Raw genomic sequence first — 19,381 nt, forward strand, 5'->3', positions numbered from 1 at the left:
AAGGGTGTATTTTTTCTTTTGCACAATGTTGTGAACAAATTAGAATTGCAAAGAGGATATGCGGTAAAAATGTGAAACACATATTCAGTGTCTTGTACTCAGTTGCCTCACTAAATACTTTACTGTAGTTTTCAAATGGCTGTGCAAATAGTATACAGTGCTGTCTTGAGCATTTTCAGGTAGTGTCACCAAGACTTTTTTGCGTTGGAAAACATTTACAGAGTAAACTGTCATAATGGAAACATGACAAAGTCATTTGACTATCTTGTTCATAAACAATGGTGTCAGGACTTTTCTTCTTGATGACACTGACACTGAATACTTGCTTTCGATTAATGAGCTATCCATTTTGAGCAAGTGACAAGCTTTGCAGGTTATCAACTAGGTTTTTCAGTTTGTACTAATTGTACTGTATTAACTGTTGTGCAAATGCAAATAGTTATGTGAGAAATGCACCAAAGCAACTGAGAAAAACTGGAATAAAGTTATATCTTATCTCTTATCTTATGTGTAAGTACTGGACATGATCATCACGCAAGTTTTACTAGAAATCTGAACAAGGCCCCACATGTTCCTGCATGTTGTTTGATTTAACTCATGAAAAGGAAAGTCTGCATCCCTTTTGTTTATGTGACAGGAATAAAAACAATGAGAACATTTCTATTTGCTGGAAAAAGTATGAATTTTATTAGGTCTACATAATAAATATTTGAATTTTTGATTTTGCTGAATGCAAATTAAAAAAAATAAAGATGTTCATCAACATCAATAAATACATTATCATCTGAATTATACAAACAAATCAATAATTAGAAAAATACATATTTGAATAAATAGATAAATAAATAAACAGACTTCATGTAAGCAAATAATTTAACACATTCTTAATCTGAAAACAATATAAAGAAGTTCTGTAGAATATCAACCAATCAACTAATAAACTGCTTCATAAATAAATAAATGAATTGATAAATAAATAAGCTTTGTGTAAGCAAATAAATGAACACGTTAATCTGACAGATTTTAGTTGGTGGTGAGTAGAGATGAAACCAGCAGGTCGGCTCTCGTCAGATGGTCTCTAATTTCCTTCCTGACCAGCTCCCAGGCTTCAGCACCGTGGCCCTACAGACAGAAGAATATTATCATTAAACATGATTGGATGGTTGGTTGGTTGGTAGGTAGGGAGGTAAATAGACAGACTTACCATTTGCTCTAGGACGTGGCGTGAGAGTCTCTTGAAATACATGTGCAGCTTCTTGTTCTTCTTCTTGTGGCCGTGGCTCCCAATCTAAATTTTAAAAAGTAAAAATGATTACAAATAGGATATCAGTCAAAGAATATTGATTTTTAAATTGTTAAGGGAACCAGTGAGGCTTCGTTAATCCACACTGAGACTCACACAGGAGCGAAGGCCGTCAGCCTGCTGGGTTACAACACTGAGAAAGTCCTCCAGTGTCCTCTCCTCCCATGATGCAGAGCTGTGATCCTCCTCAAACAGAGCAGCCGCCTCCTCCAGAATCTGAACTGTGAAGCCAAGTTTCTCCTCAGCCTGGAAGAAGAAATAGAAGAAGAAGAAGAAATAGAAGAAGAAGAAAATCAGTCTTACAGTAGGTAGATTCATTCCACTTTTTGAGTGGAAAACTTAACAACAGATTTAATAATCTCTGAAAATCATTCCTCTCATTAAAGATAAACAAATCAAGTCATGTCTTTGGCTTCTTCTATTTTGCATTTAGACAAAAGTTGAGGATGACTCACTGATGCTTTGGACGCCTTGCTGTACAGATCATAAGGGAAGGCTGCAGTGTTCTTCACTTCAGCATCCCCAGTGGTGTTAGTTGAATTGTTCTCCTGCATCAAACAAATAAACACACAGGTCATGCTCTGAAGTAAAAAGACAGTAAAGTAAACTCATTAAATATAGATACTTTGAATAATATAAATGAAGCAACTTACCATCCTGTCTAGTAGCTCCAAAGACTCTTTACTGTGCTGACTGAATTTGTGATCCATCCATCTGCAGCTGAGGGAGGAGGCTGCACTGTACAGACTGAGAAGCAGGCAAACAGAGAAAATCCTGTTGAGCATTTTTAGAAGGTAGAATTCGCCTTTGGAAGGAGCAAATACTGATTTCTCTTGTGTGTTGTGTTGCAGCAGACCTGCAGCACCTCATTTATAGGAGGCAGCTATTTCACTTTCCATACACCTGAGGTAACACAGCCTACTTTCAAGTTGAAACTTCAAACACAAACATTTTTGCAGTTATTTTTAAGCAAAAGAATTTTTCCTTGAATGAAACTCAATCAATGTTTCTGATTAAGCGTTTAATTTGGCTATGGGTATTTTGATATTTTATTTGTTGTTTGTTGTATATTTCTCGACAGGCAACAAATTGTTTTTATTTAGTTTAATGTCGGCGATGTAAATTATGAGTTACAAAACGATTATTCTCTATTTGTTGGATTCGCCACCATTAGCACCATGTGACTTAATAAAATGTATCATTCATGATTAAAAGTGCACATGCAGTGTGTCCACACATCTGAGAAAGCGCTTCCCTAAAGAGAAAGTGGAAGTGAATGCGGCCTGCGTTACGTGCGCAGTGACGTTTTCAGACGTGAAAATTGAGAGCCTGCACGCATTTATCACGTATGGATAGTTTACTTAATATTTCATTTACATTTGTGGCTTTATTGGATTTCATTTTCCATTTATTGTTCTTGTCCGACAGATGTAGAGTTCCCATTACCCAGGGACAAAAATTAGGCATTTTTCTATTTAGTGAATATTCTATAGTAGCCTATTATATATTTCTGTCCCTTTAAGAAACAAAATAAAAAATCTAGGAATTCAAACGAACCTGCTTTCTAACATTAGGTTGTATATGATTGTTCACCATGTATTTGTATTTACTTAGACCTATTTGGAAGAACAACTTCATGGGAATTCAGACTATTTTGCAGATATTTAAAATATTAACATGTTAGATCAGATTAGTAAGCCTTTATTGATCTCCAGATTCAGAAATTTAGGACAAAAGGACTGAAATAAGCCTAAATAAAGATAAAAGAAATTTAGCAAAAATAATTGTAGGCCTATATAAAATTTCAATTATACAAGAGCAAATAAAGCCAAGAGTGCAACAATGTTATCTTGTTTTAATAACATAGGCTATTGTTGTGTCACGTTATTACACACCGGAACGGATTTGATTGACATTGTTTATCTGTTTACCAGAGAAATTGACGGTGAAACGAAATCCCCTGTCTTACGTGCACGTTGTTGATAACAGGTGAGAATAGTGGAGAGAGCCACTGACAACCATAAAAGTAAGAACGAATCTAAATCAGAGCTATTATACAGTTTTTCTCAGTCGCTTTGGTGCATTTCTCAGGTCAGAATTGAAATTCTCAAAACTAATTGTTCAACCTCCACATCATCTCGTCACTTGTGCACATCATAAAAGCACTTTCTCATTGTTTTGAACAAATCGCAAATGATTATGTACAATTGTCTGATTTTCCTACATTATCAATTGCTCATGTCCTGCTGATCACAATGAATTATACCAGTCTCTGTTGAGTAATCTTACCCCCCAAAACATCTAGGAATAGGTTCATTGCATTAGTCACTACATGTAAAATGGTTGTCAAAAATCAATATTAAAATACTTATCCTTTGCCTACAACACTCAGACCATTCTCCCATATATATATATATATATATATATATATATATATATATATATAAAACAACATTCGTTATATATATAACGTTATATATATAACGAATGTTGTTTTCCCCCGAGAACGGGATAATTAATTTTCTCCTGATCAGAGGTAACAAACCATAGCTGAATACAGGGGCTGGCAGTTGCGTGTCTTTAGGATAATTTCAAAGTAATTAGGCTACCAGTGTCACTGGTTAGTTCAGTTGGTAGAGCATATGGCTCAGTTTGATTAGTTTGATTCCTGTTCTTGTTGACTTTCTTTTTCTTCTTTTTTTGTGTATTATGCTCTTCAGCAAAATTGTTATGAAGAGATTGAGGGGAATCTAATCACACATTTCCCGACGGCTATTTCAAAGGGATTCCGTCAGGAAACGTGTAATGTTACATGGATTCCTCTGAATTAGAAGGAATTTCCTCTGCCTGGGAATGATGGGGAAATGAAAAGTCCATAGTTTGATGGATGTGGACCAAGAACGCACAGAATCCAGCACCTACTTTACAGTAAAGTTGAGCATGTACAACAGTCTTTTCAGAAGAACTGTGTTAAAGAGGATTATGAAAAATACAAAAAAGAAACATCTAGTCTTCCGTGAGAATTGTGCACACAACCTTAAGCCTATAAGTCCAATGCTCTACCAAGTGAGCTAACCTACAATACAATAAATCAAACTATAATTACCATCTCGAAATCACGAGAAAATGATGAGTAAAAAAATATTTGATTAGAGCTTCCGTATATATAGGCTATAAATTACGTATATATATATATATAGACATTTTATACATGTCTATTAGAATTTTTTGTAGATATGTGTTGTGATGTGAAAGAGAATCTATGATACAACAGACCGGAACGTCATCCAAAGGGGTGTATCCCATGTCTCTTTCTTTTCTTCTTACAATGACATGCTCCAACAAATTACAGTACTAACAGTAAAAGCATAGCTGTGATTCCTGTCCTCTCTCCTGCAACTTTGTACTGGTGATATACGCCATACAAAAAAAGTGCAGCCTTGTGCATTTTCAATCATTGTCATCAAAATCTTAGCCAAAATGTACATCAGAAAATACTTACAGAGTACACTGTTATATTGACAATATGGCTAAACATTTTGACTTGCTTGTTCATAAACAAGACACAAGGACTTGTCGTTCTGATGGCACTGACAAGTTCAATGACATAAAGATTTGCTTTTGAGAGATAAAGGCTTTTGCAGGTAATCCACTGAGTTGTGCCGTTTGTACTACCTGTTTCAGAAATGCACTTACTGTTTTGCAAATGTTAAGGATGATTCGAGAAATGCACCAAAGCGACTGAGAAAAAAACTGTAATAGGTTATAATTGTACTATGGCACCCCCTGTTGGACCAAGGCAGCGTCTGCTTTTTAAATATTAGCTGTAAATCACTGTATTTCCAGATGTTACTTATGGAAATGGATTGTTCTCCACCGGGGACATCCAATTGCCAGGACCTTATTAAACCTTTATGTAACTGTTTTACTATGTTGTAGGCTAACATTTAGGTCTACTTCTTTTCCTCTTCACGTAATTTATCATGTTTTGAAACACATGTGTGGGGGGAAATTGGAGTTTGAGTTACTGCACAGTTTACAAGCTGTGGAGTGTGCGATTGAAACTTTTATGAGATGTGTTGTCAGCCCAACAGGAACTGTCTTCTCTGAGAGGACAGGGAACATGAAGTCCTCACGTGCCAGCAGCTACAGTCACAACATCAGCACGCCTCAAAATCTGCGCTTCGTTTGGGTGTTACTCGTAATCCACCACTACCGCAGTAGTACTGCTGTAAGTGCTGCTTCTGCTTAGCGTTAGTTCAGGCAATAGAGATGCGACTTATAATGCTTTTCGTGATAACGTTGTATAATAGATACGATCATTGATAAGGTCCATGTTTATTAATTATATAACAAGAAACATATGCAGTAACTGCGGTATTTCCCATAGACTGTTGTTAGATATGAAGAGGTATGCCTACAGGCTTAATAACAAGAAGCAGGATGTGTGCAACTGAGAAAACAACAAATGTTTAATATAGGTTTGGGTGATGTGGCCCCCCAAAACATTATCACAATAAAAAAAATGCATATCATTCGATATCCGTAATTATCTCGATAAATTATTTTCAAGTTTAAGTTTAAAGGCTGATTGTTTGCTCCTGAGTGAAAATAACTTAATTGTGATTTATTACTTTTCTTTATGGTCAGAAATATGACAGTCGATGCCAAACAGTGGCTCATTTAACAAATCTGAGTTAACAGTCAAAACGATGTTTCAACAAATATCCACGAGTAAAATGATTTTTCAGTCCCTTTTCCTCGACACCATAAATATATCTTAAAATAAAAAACAAAGTGCTACATGTTCGTGATTCAAAATGAATTAACTGAAACATTTATTAAACCTTTGTTATATTATTATTGGGGAAAATTACATCACAATAACAGTTGTTATTGTTTTATTGCCCAGCCCTCCGTTTTATGTCGGTTTCTGTACGTTCCTGCACGTTCTCCCTTTTACTGTTTTTCTGTAAGAGCCTGAAGCTATCACCGGGTTAGTTCCCATGATGCATTTGTGCTCAGCTGGATTGTGACAGACAAGAGTCTTGAGAAAACAAATGTTAGTTTACGCTCATTTTTGTGCGCTTTTGGTTGTTGAAACTGAAGCGATGGAGAGCGACTGTACGGCTCGGCTTGCATTTAACGCGTGCTTACTGACTTCACAATAATTTACGGAGGATACGCGGTTGTCTGCGGACTTTAATGGCAAGTTAGTCAACCTGTTTCTCGGTAAGGAAGCTAACGTTAGCTATGTGGCTAATACAGCTAGTTAACGCTCGTTGCTAATAACATCCAGGCTAACTGTCAGGGTCACCTCTTTCTGCTTGAACCTTAACTTAGCGATACAAATAAAGGTTTACGCAGCTTGTTTAGGTTTTCGTTGTGTGTGTGTGTATATATATATATATATATATATCACGTTGTGTCCTACACGCCCAGATTGGAGGCTAGCATTAACTTGCTGCAAGTTATAATGCAGGAGATTAGAAAGGAATGAAGTCTAAAAGTCTTGTTTTGAATGTTCTACCTCAGGTTTCTTATGTGATCCACTGTTTGGCACAAAGTGTTTGTCATGAGGAATAGTTCAAAATCACAATTAACCATCTGTTTTTTTTTTCATATTTCACCCAGCAGCCTTTAAATAAATAAATAAATAATGATTTGTCATTTATCGTGATATAATTATTGAGATTGAATGATTGAACTTTAAACTGTCACAATATGCAAACACTTAACACCTCCCCCCCCCCCCCCCCCCCCCCCCCCACCTACTGTTTGTTAATTAAACCTGTTTTTATCAGCAGCTTCGCACAAGCTGTGGGGTTTGATAATGTCAAGGAATCTGAGTGCTCTCTCTCTCTCAGTGCTTTTGTTTGGGGAAGTTAATACTGGAGCATTTGTAGCTACTTCCCTGCAGACGCCCTCTTTAATCAGCGCCTCACATGACAAAGTGTTATAAAGTGGTTACTCAGTGAAACCATGAAATTGTATGTCAAAGTGCAGTCTTGTGATGTATAATGCAGTGATATCTCAGTGGCTATGTGGGCTTACAACATGAGTGGGGGGGGCGTTTCCTTATCATCACATGATTGTCTTGTCTGCCAGGGCACTACTTGTTTATGCATCTTAAGTCTCAGTCTGTACTTTCAGCAGGACACAGGCGTCAGTATGGTTGTTATTAGAGATGTTCAAGTGAAAAGAGTTGTTTGGCTGTTACATTTCGCACATGTCAAAGGAATAATTCTTATTTTTGTGTTTCAGTGTGACATGTGGGAGTGAACTTTACCAGGAGGTGCTATGCTAGCCACACAGATGCCAGATTCGCCTCCTGAGGCTAAAGATGTCAAACAGGTAAAACCAAAAGCTTTCACCCTATGTGCAAAGATTTTGTTACCTTGTAGACTTCTTTTCTGTCTGGTTGTTTTTCATTTACTGTTACTGTGATAGCTCTGGTGACAGTGTCAGATTGGCTTTATTGGCTCCGGGGGTGGATTTTTGCTAGCCATAGTCAGATTTTGGCCTTTAAGGAGGATATGTTGTTAACTGAACTGTTATAATCGTACTCAGCCGTGTTCAGCATTACACCACTTTCAGCACTGGACTTGCTGATCCATTTACTTGCCTGCATATCTTTTTATAGTGTCATTATAATAGGCTTAACAGGACTTCCAGTGTGCATAAAGACACAAGATCAGATACAGAATCAATGGCAACACAGCAGCAGATCATCTTATCAATGTGAAGGGACGTCCAAGCATTGGAGAATGAGTGCTTAGTTAATAGTTAGCAGAATGTACTGTATGCATGATGTATTAAACAGCATGGCATTTCAGACAGTGTACATGGAACCTAGGAAAGCAGGCAAAGATGTGGTCAAGTCCTGCTGCCAAGTCAAGCACAGTAAAAGAAGGGTGCTTGAGTGCTCAGTGTGAAGAACACCCAGTCCATGGCTTTTAAAAGTGTTTAGCAACCTGTTGCATAATGTAGGCTTGGTTGTTAAATGCTCGTGTTCTCTGTCTTTCCATGTCAGCTCACAGTAGGTGTCATGTGACAGTCGGTAATCTACAGATCACATGTCATATCTTTTCCTCATTACACTGTAGATTAGAATGCCGAAAATGTGCTGGGTGGTTTGTTTTTTTACTGCACATGAAAATGTGCCTCTTGGTGAACAGAGAAGTTATTTGCCTTCTTCTCGTCAGAACCACACCTTAGGTTTCTCAAAAAAAAAACAAAGAATAAACGAGGAAGCTGACAATATTTCCCTGTGCCATGCATTGTCACATTGTCATGTAGATCAAAGAGAAGTTGGCCCAGTCGCTCAAGGCCCTGCAGAAGCGATATGTAACGTCAGACACAGAGGTCACCAGTGATGATGGTGATGCTAACCTCCTCTGCTGTGCCCTGGAGGCCATCTTCATCCATGGCATCAAGAGCAAGTACATCCGCTTGGAGGCCGGGGTCCGGAGCAGGAAGGGAGACCGTGGACCCCTCCCTCAGCCCTTCTTCTGGAGCCTCCTCAAGACCGTCACCCACCGGTAAAGACACATTTATGCTAAAAGAACATAATTAGAGCTGACATGATTAGTTGATTAATCAATTAGTTAATTGTTCCAATAATTTTATATGGAATAACTGCTAAACATTCACTGATTCCAGATTCTCTAATGTTATGATTTGCTGCTTTTCGTTGTTATGTGATAGTAAACTTGAACATCTGTGGGTTTTAGATTCCTCATCTGAAAAAACAAGAAATTTCAAGATGTAATCTTGAACTTTAGGAAATTAAAATGGATATTTTATAGCCCAAACAAGAAATCAGTTAATGTGGAAAATAGTCAGCAGATGAATCGATAGTGAAGGTAATTGTTAGTTGCAGCCCTAGACAACATTCAATTTTTGTGAAAACCTAGTTTAAAGTGTCTCTCTTTACTCTCTGTGAAAATCCCCAGTGATGTGATCACCGAGCTGGAGAAGATCAGCTTTGTGAGCACGGATGTGGGTCGCTGCCGAGCGTGGATGCGGCTCGCCCTCAACCACGGCCTACTGGAGTGCTACCTCGCCTCGCTGTTCCGGGAGGACTCGAAGCTGCGGGCCCACTATCAGCCCAGTGCCTTGCTCCTGAACACTGAGGAACGGGAAGTTCTGCTCAGCTACCTCCAGGGTCTGGCGTCACTTACATTCAGCCTTTCTTACAAGTCGGCTGTCCTCAACGAATGGACCACCACGCCTCTGGCTCTCGCTGGACTCTGCCCCTTGTCCCAAGCAGACACTCTGTCCCCCAATGGCGGAGACCTTCCCACATCCAAGCCGACTTATAAAGAAACGTGGGATACTGTGTCTCAGTCATCAGGCTCATCAGATACAGTGGATATGCAGAGAGGGTGCCCAGTGTTGCTGGGGAGAGGGACAGGTGTGTTACCGGAGGGTAGGACTGCACTCAACTCATCTAATTTAAGCCTGGACACCACTGGCTCCTCTCAGCTCTCCTCCAGCTTGAGCTCTGATAGCCTCCTGCAGGGGCAGGACCCCCGTAGCCTGACAGGAGAGCAGTGGTCTTCATGTGACCTGGACATGCCCATTAATGTCAACATCAGCACCAAGAGGCCAAAGAAAAAGTAAGTGCTATCTTCTTGTTTTTGGTTATATTGGAGCACAAGCGCATGCTCCTACTTCATTACCATGAACACACACTGTTTATTTCAAGTTAATCCCATGTACTGTATACTGTCCTGCTGCTGTAGATAATCAGTAGAAAACAAATGTGTGTTAATTTGCATCTGAAAATAGTCTTCAACACATGCACAGTTTCCTCCCCTTGAGTAATGTTTGCTAAAAGCTACAGTACTCAGCTGTTTTAAAAAAATTAAACAAGATATATTTTAGCTGTCTTTAAAAGATTTATGTCTTCAGTTGTAAAGAATGAGGCTGAGAGCAACAGACAGGGTAGATACTCAGAATAAATTGTCTAACACATTGTTGGTTTTGGGTGTTTTCACTGGATTTGACAGTTAGAAAAATATAGAATAATGTCAACTGGTTTAAAATTAGAAATAGACAATAATAAAATCCCACCTGTTATTGTAAACTTGCAGTAAATCATGACTTTTCTCTGCAGTTCTCTGACAGAGTTTCGGGAGAGTGGCCACTGCAGTCAGGACTCCATGCGTGAAGACTCCTTTGTCTCCAGCACAGGTCCAGATCAGTACTCGGAGACAGCCATTTTTAGTGGCTCTGACAGCGAGACCCAGGGTCCCAGTACACCATCCCAAGACCAACCCCCAAACTCTGTACTGTCCGATTCAGAGCCACCACCAACATCCCTTGAGCTGCCATCATCTGACGAGAACCATGTTCCCTACTCTGCCTCTGAAGTGTGCATTAGTAGCTCTTCTGAGTTACACTTTGAAACAGACATGCTCTCCACAGTCAGTGAGCCTGTGGATAAGGTGGAGGCTGTGGAGGCTGGAGAGCCTCTGGATAATGTGGAGAGTGTGGGGCCTGTGGTCAGTGTGGAGCCTGTAGAGGAAGTTCATAGGCCCGGAGTTCAGGAGAGTACTGAGCCTGTTCAGCAAGAGAAAAAAGCAGAGACCTCGGAGAAGAGTACCACAGAGCCGTCACTGCATCAAGGCTTACGTCGGTCTACTAGCATCCTGAGCAGGAAATTGTCCACAGATTCTCTATCAGTAAGTATATATGCAAACAAATTGCTTTTAGTTGAAAAAAGTCTGTTATTGTAGAAGTTATGTTTTACACAAGACAGAAATTCTGAAACAGAAATGAGGATTTTACAGATTAGGGAAATACAGAATTACCCCTTGCTTCTCCTGAATGGCTGCTGTTCCGACTGAGGAAATGACAAATATGATGCCTGACTCTTAATACTGGAAGCCAGTGTAAAAGGGTGGAAAATCGTCACATGCTATTTAATAATTTTGGAAATTTGTGAGTTCCTGGTGTTGTTTTTTCCCTCTCAAGTTGATCATGTAGTAGTCACGTTATTCCTGCTGTGTTAGAAAAATCTTGCTGCATTAATAGTGACTGTCCGTGTGACCATTGCTCTTTTACTCATGAAACGAACTACTCTTTCTCAAACTGTGGTTTACTCATTGAATGCACTCAGCTCAGGTGGGTTCTCTGCGGGCTGGCCCATTGATAAATAAATCTTGATGATTAAAATATCGAGTAATCTGACAGTTATTTTCTTGATTTAATCCTTTGGTCAACAAAATACAAGAAAATAATAAAAATGTCCATCATATTATTCCAGACTCTTAAGTTGACATCTTAAAATGTCTTGTTTTATCCAACTTACATTATAAAACCCAAAGATTTTCAGTTTAGAGTTAAATAAAAGAGAAAAGCAGCAAAGTAAACCTCACATTTGAGAAGCCGGAACCAGAGCGTGTTTTGCTTCAAAAATGACAATCAAAATCAAAATAGTTGATAGCTGATTAATTTTCTGTCAGTCTACTAATTTTTGCAGCCCTAAATAATAAGGATCAGGTGATTTTATTTTATTCCTATATGGAAACTTTCAGACATACACCCCTTTACGTTAATGTGATGGCTGTTAAACCTTTCATGTCTTAAGAAGCACCTTGCTCACTTTTATATAAAAGTCATGATGGCATTCTTACCATGTCTTCACTAACACGGCACAGCTCTAAACTGAAGGCCGTCAGATTAACATAAAAGCTGCAGCAGCACAAAGTGAAACAGGCAGAGAGTGATTAAATGCACAGAGAAAATAAAAACCAGTTTGATAAACTATGAAAGATGTGAAAAGAACCAATTTCAAGTTGTAGTGGAGATTCTTCTCATATCAGATCAGTCCCCTCGCACTGAACTTCTGTCATTTTCATTTCAGCATTCTCATTCCTGGATCTCTGAGGACGACATCTACAAACCCTATCTTGAGGAGGTTTCAGACCAAGATGAGGGGCCGCCTCCTGCTCCCATGGATGAGCCCAAGGTCTCGCAGTCGCCTCCCAGTGTCGTCCATCGCAGACAAATAGGTATTCTGTCTCCATGAGTAGATTGAATAACAACAGAAAAATCAAGCAGTACAGAGTCCAGATGAGTCAAGGGTTGGCCTGATCACAGATTGAACTGTCATCTAGATCTGAAATTATTAATTGATTAGTCAATTTCCAGAAATATAATCTGCAACTGTTTTGAAAATAGATTCATTATTTTGGTTTATTATTCAAGCAAAAATTGCATAACATTCTCTGGTTCCAGCTTCTCAAATGAGAGGATTTCCTGCTTTTCTTTGTCATATAAACTGAATATCTTTGAGGTTTGGACTTTTGGTCAAACAAAATAAGACTTAGAGATTTTGATGGGCATTTTATTTTAGTATCAGTTGTAGTCCCAGTCTCACAAATGAGCGCTGTTAAATGAGAATTGAAAATTATCAGTGATCCATTCTCTTAAATGTGACTTGTGGAGTTTTCCTGTTTATATTCAGTGTAACACAGAAAAAACACACTGTGTATTCTTGTGGTTGAATGCATTTCCTTCAGCCTAAAACATTTGCAACACATTCTGGGGACCGGTTCATTGAAACATAGCTCCATAGTGCTACTAGTGGCCCACAGGGTTCCTTCAATGTGAACACACCTAGTGAGCAAGGAATTAAGTTGAAAGGAAAATAATACTGTTTACATAGGGCAGAGAAATGATGCAACTCTGGAAACTGTGGAATGAGCCAATCAAATAATTGCAGCTCGAACGACACCCAAACAGTGACGTAGCAGCAGGAATTTTCCATCAGCGGTCAAAGAGGAAAACACCTGTTGTTAAATCATTTACTGGCGTGTGGCCAGAATGCACTGGAATGTAATGACATTGGATTACTTGCAAGACGTCACCGCAATGAGCCAGACTTCTTATTGAGAGATGTAATGACTTTTGTGACGTTGCGTTATAACATTGTTTTCACACTATCAATAGGTGCAGCATTCCAGGAACAACTACTGTGTAATCTCCCAACATCACAGATTTCATAATTTAAGCATTTCACTGGTCAATAACAGGCATCACTTTTATTTAATAATCTGTTGACGCAATATTGGTGTGCTAAAATTTACTGGAGGATGTTGGACCATGAAAACAACTACTGCTGCCTAAGTAACTGCTATTTTATGACAGCAAATGTTGAGTTAAATTTTTTGTCACTATATAGATATATACGACCGCATATATCACAGAAAGACATTTTTAATTTTGTCAATTCTGTAGTCTAAAGTGATATTAATGATGATGTAAATAGTTGATTCTGGGATTAATTTTAGTGCTTTAGTTTCGCAGAATTATGATAAGCTTATCTTTTCACTGGTGTTTCCTTTAAATGTTGTTCACTGTTATTGTGTTTCTCTTGTGCCTTCAAGGTCAAACATAGCTGTTAAAGCAGTTTTGACAACATAAAATAGACCAAAGATCATGTAAAATAATATCTTGTGCTGACCCTTTTCTTTCTGTTTCCGTTATCTGTGTCTATCTGTCTCTCTGTCAGGGCTGTCCAACCCTTTTCGTGGCTTGCTGAAGCTCGGTCATCTAGAGCGACGAGGTCCAGTGGGGTTGTGGCGGGACTACTACTGTGAGCTGTCACCCTTTGAGTTCCGCATGTATGTCAACGCAGAGGAGCGGATATGTTATGACAACTGCTCCCTGGTGCGATGTGAGGACGCTCGCATCACCTCGCCCGAGGGCCGCTTTGAGTTGGCCTTTCCAGGGAAGCGACTGTACCTCCGGGCAGCCAATCACGACGAAGCTGAGGACTGGGTGGACCGGATAGTCGAGGCCGTCAACAAATGCCGACCAGCATCTCACGCTGATGAGCAGTGGGAGGTGCTGCAACCCACCAGTGAAAATGGTGTGGATGAACGCACCGTTCCATCCCCGTCCTCTTTCCCCTCCAGCCCTGAGCGAGCTTTATCACCCTCTGACTCAGGGACATGTGAAGTGCAAGAGGCACCTCCTCCTCTACAGGAATTCGACTGGACTCGGTCTGCTGATTTGGAAACAGATGCCATCAAAGAAGCTGTTTTGTACTTCTCCACAGATCCTGAGGCTCGGATATGGGCACCTCTTGTCTTCTCCCTCTCCCTGGAGGCCTTGAAAGGCTTTCGGGTACAAGAGGGACGGAAGATGCTGCGGCTAACCCACCCTATTGAGGAAATCCGGGATGTGGTGCCTGACGTCTCTGTGGGAGGGCCGGCCTTCTTCAAACTCCTGACCGTCAGGGAGACGCTAAGACTCAGGGCGGAGAACCCAGACGAGGCTCGTTCTTGGAGGGTTTTGATCCGTGGAGCTCTGGACTCCTACCTGGAGAGTGGGGAGGATGGGGGCTTTGCATCGTTGGGGGTGACAGGAAATCTCCACAGACTGGTGCAGCACAGACTAAAAGAAGATGGATCACTTCTACTTCATCTGTGCACTGTGCCCTCAGAGAAGGGGCTGGACACTCAGGGCTTCAAATGTGCAGGTAATCTGCAGGCTAAACATCTGCACAACTACAATCAGGATGCTGACATTAATTGTGTGACAAAATAAAAACATAACTGACATCAGCGAGCTAATTAGTACGATGTGCCGTGAGTTAAAGAGCAGCTGTAAATTTGTAAAGAATCTGAAAGCTAGTCTTTTGTAGCTGTCTGCTCAGGAGTATGTATATTGTGTGTGTGTGTGAGCCTGAGTGAGTTTCTTTTTGTTGTGTGTTGTTGTGTGTCTTCTGATGTTTGTTTACTGTGCATCTTATACAGGATGTCCTCAGCAGATTGGTCCCTCCCGGGGCAGAGCCAAGTTGTGCGAGTTCTCAAGCCAGTACTACTGTGAATCCTGTCACCAGGGTGACACCACCATCATTCCTTCACGCATGGTGCACAACTGGGACCTCACACAACGAGAGGTATGTGCAGCACATACAGATCACTTTTTATTTAATTGCTTACGTACAGACGGGTGACAAATCAAAGCACAAACCTGAATAAATTAGTGGATACACATAATGAATGCAGATGCTTCCACACAGGCGCACTGTGTGGTACAACAAGCAGTTAACGTCCAGTCATGTTCTGCGGCATGTGTAAAATTCTGAAGGCAAGAGGAAGAGATAGAAGTGACTTTGAGAGACAGTCAATACATAGAGAGGTGCATAAACCTCTCATTACAAAGATGAATGCGCAGATGGGTGGACGAGATGGTGGCGTTAGCAAGCTTGGTTAGCTAGGTGCATCAGTAATTCACGTTAAATGTGATTTTTAACCAGGATGCTAATATAGGCAATTTTGCCCCATGCTGCCCCCTGCTGGTTGTTAGAAAGAATGCAAGTTTAAGTTACTTCGACATTGGCTTCAGTCTTGAGAGGCAGATGTTGCTCCTTGTACATTAACACACTACTAAGTCCCTGAAAAAACTGTCTGTGGTCAAATTGTGTTGTAGGCGCCAGATTTTGACAAGGAAGAAGAATAATGTCTGGTTGTGCTGCATTGAGTTTTATACTTTTTAAACCTGTCTCTTGCAAGTCTGAAAATGGAGTATTCTTTTTAGGCTAACTGTTTACCCACTACATGCTTTGGTTTTACTTTAAATGCTGAGTCATCACTTAATCATATAATACATCACAGAATTTGTTATTTCCAGTAACACTCACCCTCAGTAATAACGCACAACTTCAACATGTTCTGATGACCTGAGTGTGACCTGTGTGTGTCTGTCCAGGTGTCTAAGAAGGCCCTGAAGCTGCTGGCTAAGGTAGAGCAGGAGCCTCTGCTGAACCTGGAGCAGTTGAATCCTGAATTGGTGAAGCACTCCGAGTCCATGGCTCAGGCCCACAACCTGCGGCAGAGGCTACGCCTGTTGGGCGACTACCTCCTCACCTGCCGCAGTGGAGCCTGCAAGAAACTCCAAGAGAGGTGTGTGTATGCATGTGTTATTTACATTTGACCATATTTTACTGTAACATTTTATTATATACGTTTTTATTAAAATTCTTTGCCAGAATGGAGCAGCGAACGTACCTGTTGGAGTCGAGCCATCTGTACAGTGTCAAGGACCTACGACAGGTATGCTGCTGTGTAGTTCATGTTATTGCACCAGTCATGTGCCACCTTCAGACATCTTAATACATGTGTTTGTTTGTTTTTCTAGATAGCAGAGGGCGAATATGCAGCTTACCTGCTCAAACTGATGCAGCACGCCTCCAACCACGTGTTCCAATGCGACCTGTGCACTCAGCGTGGCTTCTTTTGTCAGATATGCCACGCTAATGACATCATCTTCCCCTTCCAGTTTGACATCACCACCAGGTATGTTGCCCTTGGCGTCCTCACTCCTGCTTTCACCACACTTCATTTTTATCATCTGTAGTATTTCTTTTAAGTCAAGAGTCAACCTAAAAGCCTAGTTTATGAAAAAGGACTCTGTTGAGTGGAAAAAAGAGCCTTTGGGCTCCAAAAGGTGGCCAAATGATCTGAACTTTTTTTCCCCCCCTCACACCAGCTCCAACTGTCTTATTGGTCTGAAATATCTCTGCTGGTTGTGTTGCCTTGTTGAAAAGCTGCATTTTTCTTCCACTTCTTTGTCTAGTTCTGTTTTTTCCCAGCTTGTAGTTCGGCCACCAGTATTTCCAGGAAATCTTGGTTAATTTAAAGCACCTCCTGCTCACATCAAGTGTAAATGAAGGATAAAAATAAGCCTCAGACTATAAACATGTGTCTGGAAACAAAAGTTTGACATTGTGTTTTATAGACTGAGACTAAGCTGCAGTTTGCCATTATAGGGCTTGGTATTAAAATACAATTTTTATAGGGATAAATTTTAAATGCCTAAATAAAAACAAATTAAGCAAAACATTGTGAAAAACAATAATCTTAATTTTACTAATTCTTTTGATTTCTTTACTGTGTCATAATTAAATTAAAAACATTTGTTTAAAGGACAATTATTTAGTTTTTAAGAATTGAATAAATACCTTTTCCATGCCATATTAAAATCAAACCGCTACACAGACAACAAAGTGAACAGAGGTTTTCAATCATACATTTTATCTCTTAGTTCATTATGTCAAAGAGTAACTCACTGCAGTCACATGTTGTTTTAATGCTTATTGTTTGTCTCTGACCCAGGTGTAAAGATTGTAAGGCTGTGTTTCACCTTGCCTGCAAGGATCCTGGGATATCCTGTCCTCGCTGTCAGCGAATGAAGAAATACCTGGAGAGGGATCTGCTGGACTGAGCGCAGCCCGTCTAACAGGCCACATTTCATTCAGGAAGCTAGAAGTCAGTGGCTGAAGAGAAAACAGAATAGAACTTGTACATGAACCGCAAGTGCAATTACGGGTGTGATTTGTAACTGACCTTAAACCGAACAGGAAGGTTTAAGAGCCGCAGCGCTACAGTAGCTACGCTCTCTTGCACAAATTTTGAGGCAATTTGGGCCTCATGATGCTGACAAAATGCAGCCTAATGTTACTGACCAGTGACTTTAATACCTCTCTGAATTCAGATTCAGCCACGACATTAAAAAAAAGGACTGGACAGCCGGGAAGGTTGCAGCCAAGAATTGTATCCAACACATTTTTACATTATGGGTGTATACTTTGTTTATCTTTTATTGTGTGGAATAAGATGTTCTTGACCATCATGTTTACCAGAAATGCTCCACAGTACATTCTGCATTATCTCAGATGCAAAAAGTCGCGTATTTAATAAACATAATAGAGAGTGGGTACGATACATGCAAAATATCAAACAGCACTTGTGATGTTCTAATTAACCGATTTTTGATTGTGCCTTCTTTTTAATTTTCCTCTTGGTGCGTCTTTAATTCAGGGCCAGAAATCACCACATAGGCTGTTTGCTTTTTTATTTTCTACAACCATAAGATAGAATTACATTGCTGTAATAGATATTGATTTTGTTTGAAGGTAAAATTCAGTCACCAAGTGCAATCACTTTGTGGAATGTTTCTCTCTCTCGTATACTAACTCAAGTTTATAAAACTTATAAACAGCTGTTGACATATGTGATTTAAAATACAGCTCTGTAATCCAAAAAGTTCAAAAGGGAGATTTTAAAAAATGTTTTTGATCAAACATTTGTCATTTGGCTTGTGACATACTGGCGTAATTTATAAAGTTGCTGAAATAGATGAATCACAAATGTGTGGCAGAAACAAAACCTTGTTGCAATTTAAGATTTTGGGGGAAATTATTGGATTTCATGGCGATCCTGAAGTCAAAACATATTTTGCATTTTTGCACTAAGCTATGACTGTTACTTTGATATTTCAACTAGAATGTATAGTTGTAATATCCTCTAGTACATGGAACTGCCCCTAAACTAACAAACAAACCTGCATTGCTGACATTTTTCTTTTTGAGGAATTTCATTTTCATCTCTTAAATATTTGTCTGTGACGTAAAGTTGAACTCGCAGAATTAACATAGAACTAGAATGTACAGAGAACATAAACAAGGTTTACTCATCAAGTGTATTTTAATAAACGCAGAACATATACACGTACAGAGTACTGCAGTACGGTTATTCCTGGTTTGTATTTTTGTTTTATTTTAATATCATTTATTATTTCTGAAGTGTATATATGACCATAATGCAATAAATGTCATTGTGTGTTACTTTTTCAATCTCTTCTGTTTTAGGCACAATTGCATTATCGATCAGCTAGGCTGAATTTTATGTATGTATTTAGTTGTCAGCTTGTTTGCTGTTATTTCTTTTTCACTATATACACGAGAAACTGAGCCTGACTGTTGTTTAGAAGTTTAATGAATCCCTGAGTCTGTTGTCATCGACACAGTAAACTACTTTAGTAGTAGCCGAAAATGAAAATTAATTTGCATCTGTAATGTTTTTTGGAGCATTCTTTAATATTTAACAGTTTTATTATAAACTTTACTTGATTTTTCAGAGGCTATTTTAAGTTAATTGTATTTTATTGTATTAATCAACAACAGCATAGATTGTACAAAATATGGTCAAATACAGCAGTGATGAGGAAAACAAGGAAAAACATTAAAGCAACTGCACAAAAATAACTTCCAACCAA

The 19,381-nt window shown here is 39.4% G+C and overlaps 2 protein-coding genes across 3 annotated transcripts; one reads left to right on the plus strand and one right to left on the minus strand.

Moving 5' to 3' along the window:
• Positions 1-813: 813 nt before the first annotated feature.
• Positions 814-1,621, minus strand: LOC119916538 (interferon a3-like). The gene is made up of 3 exons (XM_038736575.1): positions 1,400-1,621; positions 1,205-1,288; positions 814-1,122 (listed from the first exon to the last, which is right to left on the minus strand). Exons 1-3 carry the CDS (start codon positions 1,619-1,621, stop codon positions 1,024-1,026), a joined length of 405 nt encoding a protein of 134 aa, XP_038592503.1. The 3' UTR covers positions 814-1,023.
• Positions 1,622-6,314: 4,693 nt separating this feature from the next.
• plekhm1 (pleckstrin homology domain containing, family M (with RUN domain) member 1) lies at positions 6,315-18,950 on the plus strand. Of its 2 annotated transcripts, none has more exons than XM_038736152.1 (12): positions 6,315-6,511; positions 7,568-7,657; positions 8,603-8,844; positions 9,259-9,924; positions 10,425-10,992; positions 12,177-12,324; positions 13,827-14,798; positions 15,076-15,221; positions 16,034-16,227; positions 16,314-16,377; positions 16,463-16,620; positions 17,440-18,950. In XM_038736152.1, the coding sequence occupies exons 2-12, from the start codon at positions 7,604-7,606 to the stop codon at positions 17,546-17,548; spliced, it is 3,321 nt and encodes a 1,106-aa protein (XP_038592080.1). In that variant the 5' UTR covers positions 6,315-6,511; positions 7,568-7,603; the 3' UTR covers positions 17,549-18,950. The 2 variants fall into 2 exon arrangements, with proteins under 2 accessions (XP_038592080.1, XP_038592079.1); XM_038736151.1 differs by having other exon boundaries at positions 6,316-6,535.
• The last annotated feature ends 431 nt before the right edge of the window (positions 18,951-19,381 follow it).

Source organism: Micropterus salmoides, unplaced genomic scaffold, assembly GCF_014851395.1.
Source record: "Micropterus salmoides isolate LMB-PRFRI ecotype aquatic unplaced genomic scaffold, ASM1485139v1 Ms_hic_scaffold_21, whole genome shotgun sequence".
In the NCBI taxonomy this organism is placed as follows: Eukaryota; Metazoa; Chordata; class Actinopteri; order Centrarchiformes; family Centrarchidae; genus Micropterus; species Micropterus salmoides.